Here is a 24,267-nt window from a genome sequence, read left to right as displayed (position 1 = left end):
AAAGACATTTAATAATTTTGAATGCTCACTTCAGATTCAACACTCGGGATACCCCTTTCTGACCTTTCTCACTTAAGATGGAGAAGCGATGGGCAACACGAAAGGATCCTCCCGGATCAAACCAACAACCCAAGTAACCAAGTCCTGCAAGGACACCCCAAACAGAGCAAGCACTCCAAGCAGCCAGACCCAGCAAGATGACCGGCAAGGAGGTGAAATTTTCGGGTGAGGACGTTTTTATTATCATTTAATTTTTAATGCATAGTAGTTAGTTTCGTTGGGATTAATTGAGCGACCTGTCTTAAACCGCCAACGTACTTCCTCCAACTGGTATCATGAGGGGTTAGTTCACTATCTTGCTCTGCTTTAAGTTCATCTTCATCCGAAACGGACTTAAGGAAGTACAGGATGGTATAACTAACGTCTCAAGATCGCTTACTATTCTAAGCTGCCTACTCTAAAATTTTATTTCCCTAACCCTTCTACTTACATTTCATTTTCAGCGTCAGCTTTCCACAGCTATTTAAACGCCAAAAAAAACCATCACCATCCTTCTGTTTTACTTTTTCAATATACCAGTATCGAGCCGGACATAATTTGAACTCCAGGAATTGTGACATCGAGCGTGTTGAGGAAGCACTAGGAGGGATTGACAAGCAAACAGCTTGAATGAACTTAACGCCACCTAGATGAGTTTACCGTCGTCTGTTCTACAAGCTCCCTTGGTGGAATGGTAAATTAGTAGAAAGCTCGCAAAAGTTTCATGTATTCATGAAAAAACGATCCATAATAAGTTTTCCTGGTTTTGATTTCAAATTCCTAGTTTATCTAGTTCCATTTTCAATTTTCGGTTCGTTGGCTTGCCTGTTATGTTATTTTAAGCTTCTTTACAATCTGTTTTGAGGTCAAGTAGTCCGCATGAATACACAATCAAAGACATCAATAAATAACAAGAATTTATTGAAAACTTCAATTAGGTTTTCTTCAATTTTTATCGATTGTTTTAACAAACTACCTCATCATAATAAGATTGTTGCTTAATTTGTTTCGTTAAACACTAGAAATGTTTCGCAACAGGTGAGCACACAAATTAATTATCTACATTTCCATTCACCACCCATATATGCACATATGCCGCTCGTAGTTAGATAAACGAATTGGTAACAAAATCACACTTGCTTATTTGGATGCTACCTAAACAAGAAAGAGAAATAGAAAAAAGCCATAAAAAACGAAATCCAAGGCCGCTTTCGAAGTGCTACCGTGCAAAAAAAGGAACGGAAAAAGCTCCACCGCACGCAGGCAAGTTTGTCGAAACTCAATTATTGCCGTGACGTCTTTTCGGAAATTACGGTCAATCCGCCCGAAATAACCGTCACACCTTCTTCTAGCCATGATTGGTCGCGTTCGGAATTCAAAACCAACAAAAAAAATCGGTGGAGAAAAACCTTCTCAATCGCAGCAGAAATGTGCTCCGGGCAATTACCTTCCGCGATTGGAATCGGTGCACTCACCACGGACTCGGCAAATTTGAGTTTGGATTTTTTTTATTTTCTTGCATAATTAACCTAGTTCCGTTATCGCGACGCGTACGCTTGGAATGTAGACTGGCATGTCTACAGCTACATACTTGGAAAATATAATAAGTAAGTGTATAAAATAAGTTAAAACAACTTGCTAATGTCCTCGTACTGCACATTGTTGACCACTCGCCCTTTCAGCGGACCGGAAGCAATCTCGATGGTTACGCAAAAGTTGTCGGTGTCGATTTCCTTCAGGGTAGCCGTACTACCCCGATAGCCTCCGTTCAGTACCAGAACCTTCTTGCCGGTTGATGGGATTACCGTCTCGAGGTGGGCCTGGTTGGAAGAAAAAGAAAACAAAAAAAAAACCATGTTTGTGAATAGTAGAAGTCCGAAATTGGATTTGGATTTTGGAATCGGAATCTCGGAAAATAGCAGATAAGTTTTTTCAGGGATTTTAATCCTGTCGATCACTGTTCTCAATGCCGCCTACAAAGTGTTGTCCCGAATCCTACTCCGCCGCCGAACGCCACAAGCAAACAGATTCGTGGGAAGTTATCAGGCCGGCTTCATGGAGGGACGGTCAACGACAGACCAGATCTTCACATTACAGCAAATTTCCAAAAATGCCGTGAACACCAAGTCCCTACGCGCCATCTATTTATTGACTTCAAAGCCGCATACGAAAGATGATCGTCCATGACGAGCTTTGAAAAATCATGAACGAGAACGGCTTTACAGGGAAGCTGACCAGACTGATCAAAGCGACGATGGATGGAACGTAGTGCTGTGTGCGGATTTCGGGTGAATTGTTGAGTTCATTCGAATCGTTTAGGGGGCTTCGACAAGGCGTTGATCTATCCTGCATGATGTTTAACGTGGCGCTAGAAGATGTTATTCGACGAGCGATGAGCAAAATACGGGGCACGATTTTCAAGAGGTCCAGTCAACTTATCTGCTTGGTCGATGACATTGACAGACGGCAGAGAATCTGTGGCGGTGGAGGAGATTTACCGCAAACTGAAACGCTAAGCAGGATTGGATTGATGATTAGTGCCTACTATGGACTCCACAAGCAACTGCGGTCGAGAAGACTTAGCTCCCACACAAAGTGTAACCTGTGCACAACGTTCATTATACCGGTTGTCCTCTACGGGTACGAGACGTGGATATTGCTCGAGGAGGACCTGCGCAAATTCGGAGTATTCGAGCGATGAGTGTTAAGAGCCATCTTTGGCGGAGTGCAAGAGAACGGAGTGTGGAGGCTGAAAACCTTCGGGCTGCTCCATATGGATTACCTCGTCGTTGAGTCTGCCTTGCAGAAAAGATGTGACCGCATCCCGCCAACGCCATCAGGTACCTTATGGTTGAGTACCGGACCACCGGTGAATAAACTTCGTCGTAGTCTATGCCCGGTCGCTGTGCGCACCCTTTCACGACCAAGCGCGCCTTGTACCGCTCGATCTGGCCATCGGGACCACGCTTCGTTTTGAAAACCCACTTGTTTTTGATCGCTTTTCCGCCCTTCGGTAATTTTTCCAACGTTCACGTTTGGTTGGCCTCCAACTTGCTGATTTCCTCTCGCATTGCCGCTACCCACAGCTCTCGGTCTGGTCTACGCAACGCCTCTTTGTACGTAGTCGGATCGTCCATCGTCTTGACATCCGGAACTGCGACACCTCGTGCACCGCCCCGTGCAACTTTCGACTGTTGGGAAAGGTTTTGGCCAATAAACGTGCTATAAGTGACAAAATCTTTGTACTTGCCTGGAGGATGGCTCTCCCTACCGCTGCGCCTCGACACATGCTCTATTTCAGCTGGTCTTTTTGATTGCAGCGGGAGCGCGATGTCGTCGTCTGCATCTTCGAATTCACTTTCGGAACTGCTGCTGTTGTTCGCCATTTGTTCGACAATTGAATGCTCTGCAGCCTCATCCTGCTCCGGCTCGGGTTGTACCGGAATGGACGAACTCGCCCCATCCTTGGATGAACTTGTTCTCGCAGGCAAATCACCTCTCGCTTCGGTGACCATCTCGTCCGAAAATTCAATTTCCAAAAACTCAATTTTGCTTCCTTTTTCAGATGCTGACTCCTCGCTTCGGCCCTCGTCCAGGATATTCACATCACGGCTGATAATGATGTCGTTGCTCTCCGGATCGTAAAGTCGATACCCTTTTGTGTCCTCAGCATAACCAACAAACACACACTTCGTCGATTTTGGGTCTAGCTTCTTCCGCTTCTGCTTCGGTACATGCATCATCGCTGCTGATCCAGAAATTGTCAAGTGGCCAACAAAAGGTTTCCGTCCGGTCCACGCCTCTTCTGGCGTCTTCCCGTCCAAGGTACGAGTTGGGCTCCTGTTGATCAAATAGACCGCTGTGTTCACCGCTTCGGCCCAGAATTTTTTTGGCATGTTAGCGTCGTTCAGCATACACCTCACCTTCTCCAGAATCGTCCTGTTCATTCGTTCCGCTACGCCATTTTGCTCCGGCGTATACGGACACGACTTCTGATGCCGAACACCATCCTTCTTCATGCTCGTCTTGAACCGATCGTTGATATACTCTCGGCTGTTGTCGCTGCGTAAAACTTTTAATTTGCAGCCAGTCTGCCGCTCCGCCATCGCCTTGAAATTTTCATACGCCTCGTACGCCTGGTCCTTCGTCACCAACGTGTAAATAAACACCTTTTGTGTAGCATCGTCGATAAAGCTCACGAAAAATCGACTTCCTCCTACACGGAAAAAAATTGCATGGGTTTTTCAAATACAGAGTCATGATAATTTTACTATATCCATCATTTAGTATTTTCGACCATGATTTAGTATTTTCTACCAAAATTCTGGGCGATAATACTATGACATAGTATTTTTACTATGCGAACTTTGACAGCTCATAGTAATTTCCTCGTGTCAAAATTACCATGCGCATGATATTCTGATATTACACGATTCGTGTTCTTGAAATAACTATGCTCATGGTAATGTTGAAACATCGTCATTTGTGTTGTCAAAAATACTATGCTCATCAGAAATTCATAGTAATTTTACCTATGTGCAACGTTTGAGTGTTTGTTTCAGCCGGTCACGATTTTCGGAACGCGGAAAAAATTTTTCGCGGGTACGTAAATGCGATAATTGCTGTTCCAACCAACCAGGTGACCAGCGCACTGGGTGTGTGAAATAGAATCAGCACTTTTGTCGGGTCGGGCTACGCAGTCTCCCAGGTGAGTAATATTGTGTTTTTTTTTTCGTTACTATTTAATAAACATATACCGATCCGTTTTTGTATAGATATTTCTTTTGATTTATTTTAAGTTGTTCCATATGATGCATCGCGAATTCCCCGGCCGTGGGGACCTCTCTTCTGATCAGCCACTGAAGATTGACGGGAGAATCGCAGTTTCCAGGAGAATAACCTTGCCCCCTTCCTGGATCGTTGGCCTCAAGATGACTACATCCAAATCAATTCCAGCGTAAGTAGAACATTTAACAAACTATGAATTGCACATTAATTAATTTTTTGTTTATTTTTTTCAGGGCATAACAATAGATTATCATAGTTCTAAGCAGACCATTGTATTGTGTAAAAATATAATTTGTTTCAAAATAAATTTATTATAGATCTCGAAAAAATCACAAAGAGTGTTTATTCTATCGTACTTCAATATAGTTATACCATGGTGCATGGTAATTTGGTTGTCAATTCAAGCAACATGTACTCATTTATATCATAACATATCATAGTTTTATCTTGAAACATGTCAATTTTACTATGCACAATGAAAAACAAACCCATGATTTCATTGACAATTTTACTATGAACGTAGTCGAAATTACTATGCGCAGCCAAAATAAACACAAAGTAAAACTACTATGCGCATGGTAATATCAAGAAGAAAACATTATTGACTCAAAAATATGGTTGCGTGTTGTTCATTTAAACCACGGATTTAGTAATTTTACTATGCTTTTTTTTTGTGTGTAGTGACGTCACTTCAAATGGTCCGCGTAAATCGGTATGAACCAACTCCAAACGCTGCTTGACTCTTGAGTCGCTGTTCGGGAATACATCACGAGCATGCTAACCCTGAAGGCAGGCCACATAATCCAACGTATCAGCCTTTTTTATCGAAAATCCGTTTGCCATCCGCTCCAACTGCTTCAAACTTTGCAGGTTCAAGTGGCCTAATCGCCTGTGCCACACTTCTGCACCTGTCGGTTGAGTCGATACAATCCTCGTTCCGCAGTACCAGACGCAAAAACTTCTCCAGTTTCGGTAAGCATCTTGCATTCACCCACCGTGAACGCCATCGTAAAGCCTTTTCTGCAGATTTTGCTAACCGACAACAAGTTCGCTGCTAGCTCTGGTACTTCCAACACGTCCTGTACGTCCACCGGCCCTCCGATGCAATCCAAATTGACCGCGCCTCTTGCTTTGGCTGTCATGCTGGTTTTATTCGCTGTGTCGATCTGAAACGACTTCCTGCTGTGCTTGAAAATTCGGTCCAGCTCTAGCCATGTGGGTTGTGGCTCCAGAGTCAAAATACCACTCATCTTGATTCACGTCGCTCACCGCCAAAACTGCACACATCGCTCGACCTTTTCGTCCTTTTGTCATCGTTGCTTCGGTCTTCTCTGGACAACTTGGTGGTGCCCACCTCCGCTGTAGAAAGCCCCTTCGTCACTGCTGCTTCGTGGTCCATTTTTGACTTGGACATCTTTGTTACGAACGGCTAGCTCAGACGTACCGTAACCTCAGGGTCGGCTATGCTCAAGGGTAAATCACGAATGCGGAGTACAAAGAGGAGGACCAAATCACCAAAGGGCGAAGTAAACTCGTACTCCTGACCGTTTTAGTTCGTCCTCTTTTCGGAAAGACCAACAAATGCTCCGAACGACGATTCAGCACTTCTTTCTTAACAGTGCACACGCGGTCATACAACGATTTTCACCCACTTGTTTCGTGTTTTTTTTTTTTATATGTGGAACGGTGCAATTTGCATGCGTCCACTTTCGATGCCAAAACTCCACTGTCCCATCTCATCTTGCTCGCGCCCCTACGGCGGCTTTGCCCTCTCTTCCAGAAGTTCGCTCTTCTCTGCTCCGGAAACCAACTAGTCAACGCACGAATTTATGTCGTTGACGCGTTGTTCTTTCGTTCAGCTACTTATCGATGAGACAGGGATGGGACTTAGGGATAGCAACGGACGCAGCCATTCATCTCAGCATCGCTCACGAGCACGGAAGCAGGCCCGCATCACGTAACCGGTCCAGGTGGAGTGTGTTCCAGGGCATCGCGCTCTAGAACACCCTGGACAGGTTATCTTCCGTACGATACGCGGACGAATGACCCTAATTTCTGATCCTAGCGGACAAAACAACTTGTTTTACAAATTCTGCCTAATATTTGCAAGAAAAAAGAGCCTTTTACAATTTATATAATTTTAATTACCGTGAACGACCCTAATTCTGCGCAGTTAAGGATTTTTCAAATGTTTTATGGTATAAAAAATTTACCTTTCAATGAATATCCTCAAAATTTTGGGTACAGTTGGGCTAACTAACAAACTTAACGGCAAAAAATAATCAGAGCTCGATTCTGGAACAAAAATGTGGATTATTTACAACATTTGGGAAAAATGCAAGTGGCCCTTATTCTGCGCACTATTTTCTATTTGTTCCTAATTCTGCGCATATGTCCCATATTCTGCGCACCCAAATAAAACCAATAAACCACTCCATACTGATAAGACCATCATTTCATTTACTTAAAATGTATTAAAAAACATGTTTAACGCTATTGCAAATTGCAAAATATGAAAAAGGGCCAATTCAAGCCTTGGATCTTTGAAGCTTATGTGACACTTTCTTTCACTATTTCTTACAGATGCCTTTTTCCTGCAGCTCGCTTACCAAATATTTGTTGACCGATCATGTTGTTCGCCGGATCTGGTCAAACTAACTTGTTTCGTTGGTGTGCAGTGCAGACTATTCCGACATATAGAAGCAGTTCCCCGGCGGGTCACAAAATCGCCCCAGCTGGGGGAACTACGCGCTGCTTCATTTGGCTTACTATCAGTCAGTATCAGTTAGTCAACGAGTGCGAGTGAGCGGGTGAATCGAGAGAAGCTTCGCGTAGTTCCTCCAGCTGGGACGATTCCGCGGCCCGCTTGAACCGCTTGTGTATGTCGGAACAGTCTGTACAGTTGGAACTGAACGATAAACACGCGAACACGATAGAGAACGGAAATCAAGATTTTCTATTTTTTGTCAACAAAACATGTAGATTCGAAGGGATTCCTAAGAAACTCCCAACAACTTTACGGATAGCCTTTCTTCATGAAACTTATTAGAAAACTGTAATTAAACGTCTCCTAACTCCCTGCATTCAATTCCTTGCAACTTTAACATCAGTTCTCTCCGGTGCTTTTCATTCTGCGCATTAGGAACATAAGTAAACAAATGGTGTCAAATTCTGCGCATTGCTTAAATCATTGTTTTGATTTGAAAAACCATTTTTATCTAAAATTTTTTTGGCAGTCATATTCAGAATGATTTTATCTTTCACGTAAAGGCATTTCCAATGAGAAAATTCTGTTTAAAACGGTTTCATTTGATCTTTTTGTTTTCCTAACGCTTAAGCTGTACTGCTAACGCCGGCCATTTTTCAACGTTTGCTTCCTACATTTATTTTGATTTATTCCATTTCTCGCGAACAATTCATCAGTTTTCAAAATAATTGGAAGCATTTTGAAGATAAACAGTAACTGAAGAGATTCAGCCTTTTTCATGAATATTTTGTTCATCACATCTTGAAATATTTCTGTTTGAATATGAAAATGCGCAGAGTTTGGGACTGCGCAGAATTAGGGCCGTTCACGGTAAATAAACTTGGGATGGGTTTCCAAAACTAATTAAATTTCTTTATTGTTGTTACCCAAAATGGGTCACATCTTGTAGGATTTTGGATTTCACCGCATCGCATTTAACGCCTGTCCCGACGCCTCCAAGCCCATCAACATCGGCGCATAGTACTTCGGCAATCCCATCAAAAGTAGCGAAGCGAGCCACTCATCAGCAACAGGGAAATTTTTTTCAGCCAGCTTGTGGCTCGTTGAAACCATGGCATCCACGCACGTTTCTGTTCTCGAAAAATTTTCCAGTCGGATCGAAGTAAGCTGCTGCAATAAAACAATGCGACAATAAATTCCGTCATCTTGAAATGCGTTTTTCAGCTTTCCTCCTCTCCTGCGTTCTTCGCGTCCATAACCAGGCTGTAATTCGTCTTTTCCAGGGATAGGCAGATTGTGGACAGCGCCTTCATGTCAATCTCCTCCTCGACGACTTCGCCTTCCTTCGGTTCGACCGCGCACCAGGAACCCTCCCGGATGAGCGTCATTTTCATTGCGAATGTCCACGAAACGAAATTTTCTCGGCCCTTCAGCTTCCCGATCGTCAGAGCCACACTGCTTCCGCCGGTCGCACGAACCGCTCTCGCCGCACCGCTTCCAATATCTCCCGACCCGCTGCTTCCGCTACCAGAGTACATTTTCGTTTCTTGAAGAGCTTCTTGATTTTACTGCTTGAGGATTTTCTATCTCGAGAATTTTCTACACTGAACCCAAAATCACACTTAAAATACACTTGACGTTTCACTTAAAAGTGGGAGTTCAGTGAATTTCTTCATTTCAAGTGGCTCATGTAGATTTCACTTACCCGTCACTTATGTTTCAAGTGACCGAATCAATGTTCACTAACTCATCACATAAGTTTTAAGTGACTGTCACTTAAAATTCCTCTGAAAATCCACTTACTTCGCCGCTCACTCCAATTTCATTACATTCTCACTTAAAATTCACTTGACCCGTCACTTAATTGTCAAATTCACTTGACCGGTCACTTAAAATTGAAATGAATGTACAGGTAGCGAATGACAGCCATGTTGTGAAAGATTGTTTTTATTATGGAAACATAACAGAATTGTGTATGAGCTGGTAGGTGCAGAAAAAGAGTCATTTATAAGTTTCATAACAATTATATACTTCCAGAGCCCGAGAAAAATATCCTGTGAGGCGGATAATACGTCGTAGTGCAACTATTCATCCGAATGAGGGGCCAAAATATGAATCGGCAGAAGTTGTAACTTCTACAGAGCAACTATGAATAAATTGGCCATGGTGGGAAATCTTTGTTGGATGTAAGTTGTGATAAATTTTCAATAATCAAAATATTTCAATTTAATGTTTATTTTTCTTTCTGTCCTTCAAAACAGATTTCGGAAATGCTTCCCGATGGTATTTTTATTCTGAAATTTTCAAGAACAGTGCGAATAAAAGTAAGTAGGTACATATCATGAAAATTAAACCTCGAAACATTATTAATTTATTTTTTTTATTTTCAGAAAATATCAGCCTAAATTTTGGGAAAAAATCGAAAAAGTAGATGAGTATTTCAAGCCAAAACTTTAATTTGAACCCATCAATAAATTTGTGAAAAAACAATGTATTTTATCGAATTCGCAAATAAATAAATAATTGTTTTGATTAAACGAAGTTTATTGATAATTTATATTCCGAAATTTCATCTTAAAATCACTATTACTTAAAGATTTAATAGACCTGAGCATACATTTCATATTCACTTCAGGCTCACTTAGAATTCACTTCGTCACTCACTTGAAATTCACTTGACCAGTCACTTAAGTGAATATCACTTGACGGTCACTTAAAATTCACATGAATTCACAAATGGCGCGAATTCACTCCAGAGGTCACTTACATTTTAAGTGAAAATTATTTTCGGTGTAATTTTCGACTATTCCACTACTTCCGGTTATGTCCATTTGTCTGGGCCCATAACCTCTCGCAAAGTAAAAAGACGTCCGTTAAGATTGAACGTTAACAGTGGAATGAAAATTTATTCGTAACTATATACTAAGGTAACTATGACTAAACATCAGACTGCTGTGATCGCGGATTATTTCGCCAACAATATTAAACTATCTAAGTTTGTTAAGAAATATGCCGTTTGGGAAGCTATCTGTATCTGAGGCTTGTAAAGCGACACTTTCGTTGCAACCGAGACCGTCAGCCAAGAAATTTATGTAAAAGAGTGTCTTCAGTGTGCTGCCTTTCCTGAAGAAACATGACTCGTCTGTGCTGTTTCGGCCAGATGCGACATCCCGCCATTATGAAAAAAGGCCATGGAGTGGTATGCCACTAACAACATTCAGGTTGTGCCCAAGGAAAAGAACCCTACAAACCCATCACAACTTCTCCCAATCGAAAAATATTGGACAATAGTTAAGCAAAACCGTAAGAAGACTAAAAAAATTGAAAGCAGCGAGAAGCAGTTCAAAGCAAACTGGCGTTTTGCGCCAAAGAAAGTGGATAAGGTGACTGTACAAAATCTGATGGTAGGCGTCAAACAAAAGTCTCGCCAATTTGGAATAGGTCGACCGGAATCTTAACTGAGTAGTTGTTCCGTCTTTTATACAGATTGAACTTCAAAAAGAAGGATACTTTGATTTTTTTGATGAACAAAAATCGATTTACACGCAATTTACTTTGACCACTTTTTGATCCCAACACCCTTTATTACCGTGGACACACTAAAACACATCACTTGGCGCTCTCCAATATCCTGACAGATATATTCAATGAAATAGTCGGAACCGGACTTTATCCCGAAGCATCGAAACTAGCCCGGGTACCTCCTATTTTCAAGTCTGGAGACAACGGAGACGCTTCAAACTAACGTCCGATCTCAACGCTCTCAGTCTTGAACAGAATCCTGGAAAAAACTTCTCGTCACTAGAATAAGTGAGTACATCTCGAGGTACGACCTTATTAGTTCTTGCCAATATGGATTCCGAAAGGGATGCAGTACTTTCACAGCAACTACTGAACTCCTGGAAGATGTATACGACGACCTGGACAATCGTAACTACGCTAGTGCCCTGTTTATTACCTGAGAAAAGCATTCGACACAATAGACCACGCCTTGCTGTTGCAAAAATTTGAATGGTATAATATACGAGGTCAGCCTCATCGGTTAATTTAAGGCTACATAACAGATCGACAGCAATTCGTGTCTCTGAAAGGATGCTCAAGTAGCAAAAGATTCATTACAACGGAAGTACCACAATAAAGTAACCTAGGCCTGCTGATGTTCCTAGTTTTTATCAACGATCTTCCATAACTGAACCTACATGGCAATGTGCGGCTCTCTGCTGATGACGCCATAATCTCATATAGTCACTTCAACCCCCTCCAGATAGTAGAATGGATTGATAACGACCTGCAAGTTTTTCAGCAAATACTTCGACTGTAACCTGCTTTCGCTGCACCTTTAAAAACTTCTTATATGTTGTTCAACTCAGGTAGTCGCTCCATTCCACAGCTGCCATTAATCCATATAGGTCATACGATAACTGAAAGAGTGCGCCAGTTCAAATATCTGGCATTACTTCTTGACGATACCCTATGCTGGTCAGCCCATATAGAGCAACTTAAACGAACACTCGCTGTTCTTAGGATCTTTGACGATCTGACAGATTGGAATGCTACCATCAAGATGCCCAAGGATGCATAAAATGTCCTCAACTGCAAGTTTAAAAACAGAAAGTTCCAAAAAGCGATTCAAAAACTTACCTGATCAACTTTCAATTTATCTCCAGTCTCAAGCAGACGAATTTTCGCTCTATACCGATCGATCACCTCCAGCACTACACCTTTTTCCTTGTAATATTTCTCCCCCAATGATTTCGAAACCAATTTTACCACGATTCCTTCGGCCAACCAATAATCTTTTCGGTTGGACTTTTCCTTTTTTATTTCTTCTTCACGTATCAGCTCTTCCAGGGCTGAGGGTTTTTTGAATTCCGACGAACCAGGTTTAAACTTTTTCTCTTTCTTGAATTCGGAGGTTCGGGACACCGCTTCCAATGGTCGTTTTTCGAGTTTGATAGGTTTCGTGTCCACTGATTTTGTGGATCCTAATTTCAAATCTATCTTGATGGTATCTTCTTCGTTGTCTCTTTTGAGTTCGGTGTAGGAAGAGCTTGGTTCCGGTTCTTCCTTCTTTCCCCGTTTGACCTGCTCATCGATGAATTCCGCCAAACGTTCCGCGTCGTCCTTGTCCATTTTTTCCTTCTTGGCCATCTTCTCCTGCATGGCCAACGTTTCCGGATCGCGATCAATGTAGCTGATGAACCAACCCTTTTCAGTTTCGTCGACCACGCAATGACCAGCTCTTCCTAGATATTTGACGAATTCGGATAGCGAATGCCATTTGGTGGCGTTCATGTGCAGATGGTGCCTATCAGCGATGTACTCCTGGTACACCTTGTTGGCCGCGACCCGTTTGGTACCAAATTGTCTGCGGAGGATCTGCATGTATCCGGTCATGAATTCGGACGAGAAGCTATCGATGAACTTCCCGGCATTGTCCGCGAACAGCAGAATCTGGCGCTGGTGTGACTCGCTCATAGTATGACATTTGAATCCGTTCTCGTCCCGGCATTGCTTCTGGCACATCTGGCAGTACCAGCGCAACTTCTGGAGACCCTTGGCCTTCATCTTGTTGGCCAGGTACTTGGGGGTACCAACTTCCGCTTTGCCCTTACCCATGGTTGTTCGTTGATCGGGGAGACACTTAACACGGCGTTAAACGTTAATGTTAACACAGATTAGTAAAAATAAAACGATTTGAACCGTTTTTGGTGCAACTACTGAATTTCCACTATTCAATGTTTACAAACAAAACTTTTTTGCTATGCGATTCGTCGATTTCTCTCAAATTTTCTCTCACGCTCCCTCATTGCGAATGAATTTTCAAAATCGATACACTGATAGAAAATGTTATAATCAAACTAGAAGTTTTATCCTACCAAAAACCCCAAGCGTTTGCAAAACTCCTGTAATTCGGTGACGCGTTTTTTGTACAGAATCAAAGGATTTTCAGTTGGTTTTTGAATGAACTTTTGTAGAGGCTATCCAAAAATCCACAGGGCAAATCGAATTATAAATGATGATGATAATACACCATAAGGACACTTTACCGCAATTTTATTTTTTTTATGTAACTTTTTCATCACGGATCAATATGTTGTGTGGATAGAGGCTAAAGCTTTTCCCTTTTCGAAAAAAATGACGCAAGAGTTAAAACGACGATGTACATGATAATGATTTAATGATGGTTGAAAAATAATGATAAAAAACAAAGTATGAACAAGAAAAAAAAATTTCGATTATCTTAACAAGTTATTTTGACACAGTCTAACAACAGAAAAATCGATACTAGTTGAAACAATCGAACCATTTACGATTTTCCTCAGCAACAGCTGCAAATTAATGCTGGTCAATTTGCGTTGTTTGCATGTATCCTCGCATGCTGTCTCAGATGGTTTGCAGTACGGAAACTCTTGCCGCAGCTTTTACATTCGAAAGGTCGTTCTCCCGTGTGAATTCTTATGTGATCCTTGAGATATTCCCTAAAAAAATAATTGTTCTCTCTTAAAGAACTTTTAATTACAGTGGCCAAAAATTTCCAACTTACCCAACCAGAAACGATTTTCCGCAATGGCTGCAAATGAACTTCTTGACACCTCGGTGTTTTTGCTTGTGCTTGTAGAGATACTTGTTCGATTTGAACTCAGCTCCACACTGGTCACAATCGTATCGCACGTCCGAATTGTGCAATTTTCGATGCACCGATAGAATATCTTTAGTACTGAAATGCTTCCCACAAACCTCACACGGGTAACGGATTTTCATGTGCTCTCGTTGCCGGTGTAGTTTCAGATTTTCCTTCCTACAGTAGGTTTTTTCGCAAATTTCACACTTGAAGGGTCGTCCCGTAGGATCATTATGTGCCATAATATGCTCCTGAAGGCCTCGTTTCAGTATCAACCCACAGATGGGACATTGTCGAAGATAAGCGGGTTGTTTGCTGATGTGTCGTTTAGAAGTCTTTTTACTTTTAATGATTTGGTCTTCCTCAAGGAAACTTTCCTCTTCAGGAGGTTCTTCCTGCTTGATGGTTTCATCGATATCGATTTCATTTTTGGTAAGATGCGCGTTAATTTGATCCTGTGGCTCGACGTCGCCTAATTGTTCTTCCATGTAAATATGCTCTATCTTAACGTCCTCCACGATCAGCCCGCTAGCGTGAAGTTCAGGCTCAAAGTTTACGACCTACAAACAATTCAAACGGTAATGTTATTGTAAAAAAAATCTTCCTAATCGAAATCTTACATCTTTCGATACGCTTCCCTCGTTATCCTTGAGCAACCGAAAGTTTTCCTCGCACTGCAACCGAAAACGGTGCCAGGTTCGAATTATTTCCAAACATTTCTGACACAAAAAGTTTGGTAGCTCGTCTCCGCTTTCAACCGGAATGTAGCCGGGCTCAAGTAACTCAACTAGTTCCTGATTCATGTCAGTTCCATCGGTAAATATTTCCGCGAGTCGATCCGAGGACAGGCAACAGCGACAAACTGCACTCAGATTTCCCTTGATCACCGTGTACTTCTCCAGAGAAACTTCTATGATGTTTTCCATTTTAGACGGATTTTTTCGAACAAACGAGAACTAAAAAGTTTTAATCGCTAAATGGTCTTAGCCGTCACTTTAGAGAGTGACACACAGCAAAGGAAAAAAAAAAGTTTTAATCGCAAATCACTATCTGGCAGCTGATTTTTGTTTACATTTTTTTTAACTGTGTAACATATGTATATTTTGTTATTTGTTGCGATCGTTTTTTCTCAGTGCATGTGCAATATCGCCTAGCTCTGTTATGACCAAAATAAGGTAAACAGATCCTAACGAAAGTGTTGATAAACAGTGCGGAAAATACAACATCACTTTTACTCTGCCGGTCGCCATCGCGTTTTTTTCTTCCCGCGAGTTGTTCCGGTTGGTTCTGCCGTTTGCCGATGTTGGCCCGTTGAGAAGCTGCCACGGGACTCACCAATCAACGAACGCCAGGTCAGTAGCAGAAATTTGCCGGAAAAGCTGCCGAACAAATTCGACACCATCCGACTCACCAATTTTCCTCCCACAGTCGCACGCAGAACGCTGGAAGCGAACCCGGGAAAAGCCGACAGAAAAGTCGGGACAGGATCCGCTGGACGTGAGGGGGCCGACACCTCCCGCCGTGAGAGGCCAATTTGCCAGAGACGGAGCTATTCGGGTAAATATAACAAGATAAACATTGGAGGAAAACAAGCTAAGCCAAAGCCTTATTCTAGAGAGCGGACATCACTCAACGAAACGTTGCGACGTGAAACCACCCACTGAAATTCAACGGTTCGGACGCAGTCAAGAAGAACCGGTAAGTGAAGCATCTCTGAGGGAATACCAAATGGCTAATGTTTTGCTTTTGCATCAGATTGGGACAGCCAAGTTCGGCATCGACCAAGCCGCCCAGAAGTTGCTATTCTCAGGCCCCAGACGCGGAAAACCCGCATGCGGGGAATCAGCAATAGAGGGAAATGGTTCTTCGCTTACGTTCGACGACCCCTCAAATATTCCTGAGTTTGCACAGATAAATTCGCTCATCATCAATCCCGGAGGAGACAACAGACCACATGCCGTAATCAGCGTCCTGGGAAAAGAGTTAACAGCGTTACTCGACAGCGGAGCAACCTGCTCACTTATGGGTGGAAGATATGTGAGTATGGTGAATGATCTGGGGTTACGGAAGAGCACGGTAAGAGCTGGCATCAAAACAGCAGATGGAACCCAACACAAAGTAGAGCACTTTGCACGATTGCCGATCCACTACAACAACAAAACGGAAACCATTCCAGTTCTACTAATTCCATCAATGCCTGAATGTTTCATTCTAGGAATGAACTTTTGGAATCGGTTTAATATCAAAGCAGTATGCTGTGCAATTAACCTGAACCATCGAGATGAATCACAAGAACCAATGAAACAGTTGAGCGCATTGGAAAAAGTCCAGCTTGATCAAATCATATCCCGGTTTCCAGTAGCGAAAGACGGCAAATTAGGTAGAACAGGCATGTACGAGCATCGCATAGAGATAGGAGAGGCGGTACCAAAAAAACAACGTTATTATCCGATGTCACCGTATGTCTTACAAGAAGTGAATAAAGAAATAGATCGAATGTTGTCTCTGCAAGTTATAGAGGAGGCGCGATTCTCGCCCTGGAACAATCCCTTGGTGACAGTGAAGAAGAAGAATGGGAGCTACAGGGTTTGCCTGGACGCTCGGCATCTTAATAGCATCATGATCAACGAAGGGTATCCAATTCCCCAAATGGCTAACATCATCAACAATCTGGGCGGCTGCGCCTTTATCAGCTCACTGGACCTGAAGGATGCGTTTTGGCAGTTGCCACTGCATGAAAAATCAAGACCCTTAACAGCATTTACGGTTCCGTCACGTGGGCACTTTCAATTTCGGGTAGTACCATTTGGATTGTGTACCGCCAGTCAGGCGTTATCAAGGCTGATGACCCATTTATTCGCCGATATGGAGCCGCATGTATTCCACTATCTTGACGATATAATTATTTGTTCCAGAACATTTGAAGAACATCTGCACTGCTTGCAGGAAGTGGCGAACAAACTACGTGAAGCAAATTTGACAATCTCTATGGAAAAGTCAAAGTTTTGTCGAGAACAGGTGAAATATCTGGGATATATTTTGAACGAAAATGGCTGGAAGGTAGACGAAGAGAAGATAGAGTGCATCGTGAAATTTCCAATCCCCAACAACAGAAAAGAGGTCCAACGATTTCTCGGATTATGCAATTGGTATAGGAGGTTCATCAGTAATTTTTCTGAAATCGCATCACCGATCACGGAACTGACCAAGGTGAAGGTGAAATTCAAATGGACCAAAGAGGCGGAGGAAGCTTTCTGGAAACTAAAATCAGCCCTCGTATCAGCACCCGTCTTAGCAATGCCAGATTATACACAGCCATTCGCAATTGCCTGTGACGCCAGCGATGTAGCGATCGGCGCGGTTCTAACACAAGACATCAATGGTGAAGAACATCCAATCAGCTACTTCTCGCAAAAACTATCGGCGGCAGAACGTAAATATTCCGTTACTGAAAGAGAGTGCTTGGCAGTTATCCGAGCAATTGAGAAATTTCGAGGATATGTAGAAGGAGTGAACTTTACGGTCTACTGCGATCATGCAGCGCTTAGTTACCTGAAATCCATGAAGAACCCAACAGCGCTGATGAGTCGATGGTTACTTCGTTTGAACGCGTTCAGCTTTGAAATCCGTTACAGGAAAGGTAGCTGCAACACAGTACCAGATGCACTCTCCAGAATCTCGGAACCAATGGTATTCGCGATAAATCAAGAAGCTGATACCTGGTATAAAAAGATAGTGGAAGGAATAGGAAAAGATGCCGACAAATATCCCGACTTTAGGTTAGCTGGAAACGACTTATACAAAAACTGTGTGGTGAAAGACGAAGACAACCAGGTAGCACACAAATGGAAAAAAGTCATCACAGTGGACAAACGTCAGGAAATAATGCGGAAGTTTCATGATGCGCCTTCAGCAGCTCATTTAGGATTCTTCAAAACATGGCAAAAGATTCAAAAACATTTCTATTGGCCGAAGATGCAGCAAGAAATACGCGATTATGTACGGGCATGTGAAGTATGCAAAGGATGCAAAGCACCGAACACCAAACTTCTGCCAAACATGGGAAAAGCCAAACCAGCCAGGATACCGTGGGAGCTGATTTCCATTGACTTTGTAGGGCCATTGACCAGGTCAAGGAGAGGCAACACAACGATGCTAGTTGTTGTAGACTGGGTCACAAAGTACGTCATTGTTCATCCAATGCGAAAGGCGGAAGCGGCAAAGACAGTGGAATTTTTAGAAAATGAAGTTTTCTTGCGATTTTCTCGACCTCGGATAATTCTTTCGGATAACGGAAAGCAGTTTGAGTCGTTGGTGTTCAAAAACCTCTTAGCAAAACATCGGATATCCCACATGACCACCGCTTATTATTGCCCAATGGTTAACAACGCGGAGCGAGTTAATCGGGTTTTGATAACGTGCATAAGGGCCCTGCTAGAAGAAGATCATCGCGAATGGGACAAACATCTGCCGGAAATTGTTGCAGCGATAAACAGCGCCAAACATGAGGTGACAGGAGTAAGTCCACATTACGCCAACTTTGGCAGAGATTTGCTGCTGCAAACAGACCTTTATAACCAAGAAGATCTAAACACGTCGGAAGATCCCAAAGTTGCTCAAAACATGCGATTATCTAGAATCCATCGCATCCATGAATTCGTTAAGCAACGTTTAAAAAGCAACCACGAAAAGAACCAGCAGCGTTATAACCTTCGAACAAGAACAATCAACTTCAAGGTGGGTGATTTGGTTTGGAGAAGAACATTCTTCCAGTCATCGAAAATCGAGCCACCTACGAGTGCTGTTAGCAAGTTCATTTCTTGCCATCGCCTCGTATCACTCCGGCTATGACCATTACCACTGGTAGTCAACAAAGACAGACCAATGATCACAAAAACACGCATAGCGGAAACCAAAATCCACCAACCAAAAGAGACACCGAACCCGATTAGAGCGAGTCAGCGTCACCGTAGAATGGGTTGAGGCCTCCTCGTTCCGGAAGTACGCATCATTCGCTGCTCAACACCTCGACGAGTCTACGCAGCATGTAAACCCCGACAACGCAGGAGAAATCCGAGAGCTGAAAGGTGTTTAACGAAGATACTGAGACAAGCTCCTCAGTAAAAGGAGGTCAAAGTTTGGACAACGCAAACCAACATCCGATCTAGTCCATCACGGCGAAATTTCGCCAAGCATCGTTTGAGCGTCAACAAGTGCACAGTTGCACACTCAACGACCACTTGATTCGACAACAATGCCACCATAGGCCTCCCTAAAGGCTTGCCGTTAGTAAGACCGAGAGAAACTTACCGTGCTCAAGCGCGCTAGCACGCCGTTACTGGATCGTGACAAACCAGACAAATCATCACAGCCCACAGGCTCTCCCGTTTGCCAGAGCGAGAGAAACTGGTCGTATTATGCCACGCGCTAATACGCCGTTGCCAGATCGAGACAAACTGAGCAAAACAGCTATGAACATCCAGTGAAACTCCAATCCTGTTGACATCCTCCAAAACTATTGAAATCCGTTAGCCGATCGTGAAAAATCGAGCCAAGCTGGTGAGCATACCGTACTAGTGTCTTCGTACCCATTCGTGTCATTTTAAACGTAATCTATGTCGTATTGTCAATATGTTACAGTGTAATCTGGGGATCGCCATGAAATCACCAATCAAAAGCAACGCGAATTGGGAGCGCGGTAAAACTCCTACTCTGGGCTCATGGCGAGGTTGGTTGGTAATGCTTCCTTACTCAGCGCACTGTAACGATAAACATCCAAAACAAGACTGATTTTAATTTGTTCAATGTTAGTCATAAGTTGAACGTACTACCTGCTCGTTATTTATTATTCTTTTTAATTTGTTAGATCTAAGCCCTTTGTTTTTAACGGTTTTTGATCTTATTTTAATGTACCATTGTCACGTGATTTAGATTTAGAGATTAAGCGCACTTAGAGACCTGCTGGCTGCCAAACCTGGTTGGCGTATTGTGATGTTTTGCTGTGTAGTGTTGGAGTAACAATGTATTGAAGATCTGGCGGGCTATAGGCCTGCGTAATTACTGATTTGTGGTGCACGTTGTTTTCCGTGCGGAGGTCTGCTCCATCTTCGTCTCCATGTGCGTCTCTAGTCAGCTTCCTGTAATGCTAGAAGTTTTTTTTTTATAAATTTTTCATGAGCTCCTAGCCGTCGCTCATGAAAAATTTTTTCGTGACAATGGGGTTGTGTAACATATGTATATTTTGTTATTTGTTGCGATCGTTTTTTCTCAGTGCATGTGCAATATCGCCTAGCTCTGTTATGACCAAAATAAGGTAAACAGATCCTAACGAAAGTGTTGATAAACAGTGCGGAAAATACAACATCACTTTTACTCTGCCGGTCGCCATCGCGTTTTTTTCTTCCCGCGAGTTGTTCCGGTTGGTTCTGCCGTTTGCCGATGTTGGCCCGTTGAGAAGCTGCCACGGGACTCACCAATCAACGAACGCCAGGTCAGTAGCAGAAATTTGCCGGAAAAGCTGCCGAACAAATTCGACACCATCCGACTCACCAATTTTCCTCCCACAGTCGCACGCAGAACGCTGGAAGCGAACCCGGGAAAAGCCGACAGAAAAGTCGGGACAGGATCCGCTGGACGTGAGGGGGCCGACACCTCCCGCCGTGAGAGGCCAATTTGCCAGAGACGGAGCTATTCGGGTAAATATAACAAGATAAACATTGGAGGAAAACAAGCTAAGCCAAAGCCTTATTCTAGAGAGCGGACATCACTCAACGAAACGTTGCGACGTGAAACCACCCACTGAAATTCAACGGTTCGGACGCAGTCAAGAAGAACCGGTAAGTGAAGCATCTCTGAGGGAATACCAAATGGCTAATGTTTTGCTTTTGCATCAGATTGGGACAGCCAAGTTCGGCATCGACCAAGCCGCCCAGAAGTTGCTATTCTCAGGCCCCAGATTGGGTGAGTGCGGATATGGTGAGTGAGAAGAAGTATGTTGCTGATTCGATGTGTTTATTTAAGGGCTTTTCTGAGGAGCTGAGGCCAAGCGTCGAGAGAGCTGGACTGGACCATCGAGACTCTTCAGCGACAGCGCCGGTTCCCGGATTGGAAGGCGATCGCCCTCTTCCAGTGGTGCTCAAATCCGCTTTGGTCATCTGATGACGTAGGAGGTCGCTGCAAAGAGTAAGAACGAGAAAAAAGAAGTAAGTGCTAGATCTTGTAAGAAGAAGAGGCAGAAAGAAGAAGGACAGAAGCGAGATTAAAAGGAGAATAAGAAGAGAAAGAAGAGCGCGGCGGAGAAGAAGAAGAAGAAGAGCGAGGCAGAGAAGAAGAAGAAGAGCGAGGCAGAGAAGAAGAAGAAGAGCGAGGCAGAGAGGAAGAAGAAAACGATGAAATTATATTAGAGCAAGGAAGAAGGAGAGTCCAGCATGCGATAGAGGAATAGGCATGCAATAAAATCATGAGAATTTAGTTTATAAGCAACATATTTTAATTTGGTTTTGTTTTGTGGCGTAATTTTATGAATGTTAGTGATTTGTGTTTCCTCCCCCATTGCTAGCCGGGAGAGAAGCTAAAGAAATTCAACAACTGTTGCGAGAACCGTTATCGTATATAAATTCATTCTCTCAATTCATTTCCAAACAGCTGATTTTTGAGAGCTTCTAAACTGACAGCATGATCAGTTCAAAACAAAACGCGCCACGCGTGGGTTTCGCATTTCAAGTCGATGAAAGAAAACTGTTCAATTTGGAATCATTTCCTTCATTTCCCGGAACCATGAATCGTCCGGCGCGTTCCGATTTCGGTCGCATCTGCAGGTTGTGTTTAAACGTGTCCAACTTGGTAAATATCTTCGATCGGCACCCGAAAACGCAAAAGGAAACGCTCAGTGTTTTGGTGCGAGAGACGACGGAAATGCTGGGACTGGAGGTGAGTACCCGGGTAGAAAGAAACTAGAACGGTAAAGCACTGACCACACTGACTTGACTCTTAGAACAAAAATTCAACCATTTTCTGTCTAATTTTTTGTTGTCAGCTTTTGCAGGTTCGCAATACCGACGGCAGGTGGCGAACCTGAAAAATTTGACAAAAAATGCCCTGTAGGAAAAATGGTCCTGCTTAGCCCGATTTTATCGTAGAAATTGCGTGTTTTATTTTTAAAGTTGGGTGGCATTTCCTAACTGGGATAGCATTTCTTCAAATCGATCGATGCGCACTCTGGAATCGACATTGCGTACTGTTGGAAAAATGATTTTTTTTTGTTTTTTTTTTCTGGAAAAATTATCCAGAAAACGAAATCGAGTGTCCAGTCAGTATGGTCAGTGGGTAAAGTTTACTGTGCAAAAGTCCAGTAACCTCAAATGTTTTCCAATATGGTATGGATGGTATGGTTGACTTCTATCGAAAGGTAGTTTGGCCTAGGATATTTCCGTCTAAATTGGACTTTGAGCAAAAGTCCAGTACGATAAAAGCAATAAAACTCATAACCATTAGCTTAAGATATTGCCTAAATTGGACTATGTAAGAACGAAACGCTAAAGTAGGACTTTGAATTACTTACCTCAAAAATTCTTTTGGAAGCAAGATCTCATTTCTAATTCTTTTTCTCTTCAAGATTCACCAAGACGATGATTTTCCAAAAAAGATTTGCATTCCGTGCAAAGATTTCTTGAGACAGCTTTACAAGTTTCGTAACCAATGTCGTGAAGCAAATGATCTTCTTGTTGAGGCAACGTGTTATGAGCAGGATGCTTCTACATCACCAGTACCGGAAATCGAAGCAACGGAAACGAATGATGTCCCAGATGCACATTCAAAACCAAAGTCAACGGAAAGTCGAAACCCTAGCCCTGCCTTTATTGTAGAGAGTATTTATAGACTGAATTCCATTGACCTTGCCCGAAATGAGGTTCAAGTGCAGGAAGTTGTCATACCTGATTCTGTTTCACAATCGACTGTTATATCTTTGGAGGATAACGTATCTTCAGAAGCCGATTCGAGCAGTGCTTCGTATCGCAGAAAACTGCCAGTAAAATCAGAATCTGAAACTGCTAATGAACATTATACTGTTGAATATCTGGATGCGGAACCAGATATCGAACAAGAAGTTGAAACAAATGACGATGAAACTCATGATGAAATAATAGATGATAACCAGGAGATAGACTTGGCCACTGAACAGGTAGACTACAACGAACAAATGGAGATTCAAATGGTTGCCGAAAACGCTTCGGATTCTCAGCAGGGAGTTGAAGGTGAAGACTTGACTGAAAGAGGTGAACCAAAGCCACAGCCAAGCAGTAGTAGATTGGAAGAGTGCAAACTGTGTGGTAAACAAGTTAGTAATCTGAAACAGCACACGATGAGCCACACCGGTGAAAGACCGTACGCTTGTGATCGTTGCGATAAAGCATTTAGCACTGTCACGAAGCTGAACATTCACATCAGCGGGGTCCACTTAAAGCAGCGAAAATATACCTGTGACATCTGTGCTAAATCATTCCTGGACTCTGGGAATTTGCGAAATCACAAGGTGACCCACGGAGGTGAGCGGAAGTACGTTTGCGATTTTGAAGGATGCGGCAAGGGCTTTGCCCTCCCCGGAACGCTGAGAGTCCATCAGAAGCTACATACCCAAGACAAGGAATTTTCGTGTGAATTTTGTTCTAAAATGTTTTTGTACAAGTATGTTTGTGAGATAACTTTCCTTTTTTTTAATGTCCAATCATATTGATATTTTAATTTTTCTTTTCAGATGGGCGCTGGTGAAACACTTACGGGTGCACACGGGAGAAAAACCTTACGAATGCAATATTTGTCAGCGGAGATTTGCCACTACCACACATATGCATACTCACAAGAAAATACACTTCCGCAATCGGGGGTCAGCTGCTAATCAAGATGTTGAAACACGAACCATAAAATATGAAAGTAGCTGAAACTAAGATTTAGTTAAGTGAGAGACATTTTGTCCTAATCGAATTTCATAACGTAAAAGCATGTTAAAGGGAAAATTATAAGCAGATTCGAATAAAAAAATCCGAGATAAATCTTCGAGGCAAAGTTAGTTAGTATAAACATCCGTATCTCTTAGCATTACAACTTTTTT

At 42.7% G+C, this 24,267-nt stretch overlaps 4 protein-coding genes and 1 long non-coding RNA gene across 9 annotated transcripts; 3 read left to right on the top strand and 2 right to left on the bottom strand.

Annotated features, from left to right (window-relative positions):
- Nucleotides 1–1,529: 1,529 nt before the first annotated feature.
- On the bottom strand, nt 1,530–13,298 carry LOC129760950 (DNA/RNA-binding protein KIN17). Its single transcript, XM_055758634.1, has 2 exons — nt 12,176–13,298; nt 1,530–1,859 (listed from the first exon to the last, which is right to left on the bottom strand). The coding sequence occupies exons 1-2, from the start codon at nt 13,151–13,153 to the stop codon at nt 1,665–1,667; spliced, it is 1,173 nt and encodes a 390-aa protein (XP_055614609.1). The 5' UTR covers nt 13,154–13,298; the 3' UTR covers nt 1,530–1,664.
- LOC129760952 (uncharacterized) lies at nt 8,511–10,016 on the top strand. 2 transcript variants are annotated; one of them, XR_008740411.1, is made up of 4 exons: nt 8,511–9,517; nt 9,572–9,720; nt 9,796–9,858; nt 9,925–10,016. It is a non-coding gene; the product is annotated as an uncharacterized LOC129760952 (long non-coding RNA). The 2 variants fall into 2 exon arrangements; XR_008740410.1 differs by having other exon boundaries at nt 8,511–9,720.
- A 333-nt stretch (nt 13,299–13,631) lies between the features above and the next one.
- LOC129760948 (zinc finger protein 225-like) lies at nt 13,632–17,224 on the bottom strand. The gene is made up of 3 exons (XM_055758629.1): nt 14,780–17,224; nt 14,082–14,719; nt 13,632–14,016 (listed from the first exon to the last, which is right to left on the bottom strand). The coding sequence occupies exons 1-3, from the start codon at nt 15,083–15,085 to the stop codon at nt 13,884–13,886; spliced, it is 1,077 nt and encodes a 358-aa protein (XP_055614604.1). The 5' UTR covers nt 15,086–17,224; the 3' UTR covers nt 13,632–13,883.
- Nucleotides 17,225–19,790: 2,566 nt separating this feature from the next.
- Nucleotides 19,791–21,305, top strand: LOC129760949 (uncharacterized). Of its 4 annotated transcripts, XM_055758633.1 has the most exons (5): nt 19,791–19,887; nt 20,507–20,854; nt 20,913–20,995; nt 21,053–21,119; nt 21,180–21,305. In XM_055758633.1, the coding sequence occupies exons 1-5, from the start codon at nt 19,791–19,793 to the stop codon at nt 21,188–21,190; spliced, it is 606 nt and encodes a 201-aa protein (XP_055614608.1). In that variant the 3' UTR covers nt 21,191–21,305. The 4 variants fall into 4 exon arrangements, with proteins under 4 accessions (XP_055614608.1, XP_055614606.1, XP_055614607.1 ...); XM_055758631.1 differs by having other exon boundaries at nt 20,913–21,119; XM_055758632.1 differs by having other exon boundaries at nt 21,053–21,191.
- Nucleotides 21,306–21,833: 528 nt separating this feature from the next.
- LOC129760947 (zinc finger and BTB domain-containing protein 17-like) lies at nt 21,834–24,225 on the top strand. The gene is made up of 3 exons (XM_055758628.1): nt 21,834–22,088; nt 22,774–23,843; nt 23,914–24,225. The coding sequence occupies exons 1-3, from the start codon at nt 21,834–21,836 to the stop codon at nt 24,095–24,097; spliced, it is 1,509 nt and encodes a 502-aa protein (XP_055614603.1). The 3' UTR covers nt 24,098–24,225.
- Nucleotides 24,226–24,267: the final 42 nt, after the last annotated feature.

Source organism: Uranotaenia lowii, unplaced genomic scaffold, assembly GCF_029784155.1.
Source record: "Uranotaenia lowii strain MFRU-FL unplaced genomic scaffold, ASM2978415v1 HiC_scaffold_875, whole genome shotgun sequence".
Taxonomy (NCBI): Eukaryota; Metazoa; Arthropoda; class Insecta; order Diptera; family Culicidae; genus Uranotaenia; species Uranotaenia lowii.
Note: the sequence above shows the minus strand (reverse complement) of the source record. Positions and strands in the feature narration are given on the sequence as shown.

What these genes read in the sequence shown, in the direction of transcription:
- LOC129760950 (XM_055758634.1), bottom strand. Translation starts at nt 13,153, where the DNA reads ATGGGTAAGGGCAAAGCGGAAGTTGGTACCCCCAAGTACCTGGCCAAC. An exon ending in ATAAATTGAAAGTTGATCAG is followed by an intron (nt 1,860 to 12,175) that starts GTAAGTTTTTGA and finishes TCTTCCAACCAG; the next exon opens with GCCCACCTCGAGACGGTAAT.
- LOC129760948 (XM_055758629.1), bottom strand. Translation starts at nt 15,085, where the DNA reads ATGGAAAACATCATAGAAGTTTCTCTGGAGAAGTACACGGTGATCAAG. An exon ending in AGGGAAGCGTATCGAAAGAT is followed by an intron (nt 14,720 to 14,779) that starts GTAAGATTTCGA and finishes AATTGTTTGTAG; the next exon opens with GTCGTAAACTTTGAGCCTGA. An exon ending in GGAAAATCGTTTCTGGTTGG is followed by an intron (nt 14,017 to 14,081) that starts GTAAGTTGGAAA and finishes TTATTTTTTTAG; the next exon opens with GGAATATCTCAAGGATCACA.
- LOC129760949 (XM_055758630.1), top strand. Translation starts at nt 19,791, where the DNA reads ATGTTACAGTGTAATCTGGGGATCGCCATGAAATCACCAATCAAAAGC. An exon ending in TACTCTGGGCTCATGGCGAG is followed by an intron (nt 19,888 to 20,506) that starts GTTGGTTGGTAA and finishes GTTGATAAACAG; the next exon opens with TGCGGAAAATACAACATCAC. An exon ending in CCAGAGACGGAGCTATTCGG is followed by an intron (nt 20,855 to 20,912) that starts GTAAATATAACA and finishes GCCTTATTCTAG; the next exon opens with AGAGCGGACATCACTCAACG.
- LOC129760947 (XM_055758628.1), top strand. Translation starts at nt 21,834, where the DNA reads ATGATCAGTTCAAAACAAAACGCGCCACGCGTGGGTTTCGCATTTCAA. An exon ending in CGGAAATGCTGGGACTGGAG is followed by an intron (nt 22,089 to 22,773) that starts GTGAGTACCCGG and finishes TTTCTCTTCAAG; the next exon opens with ATTCACCAAGACGATGATTT. An exon ending in TCTAAAATGTTTTTGTACAA is followed by an intron (nt 23,844 to 23,913) that starts GTATGTTTGTGA and finishes TTTTCTTTTCAG; the next exon opens with ATGGGCGCTGGTGAAACACT.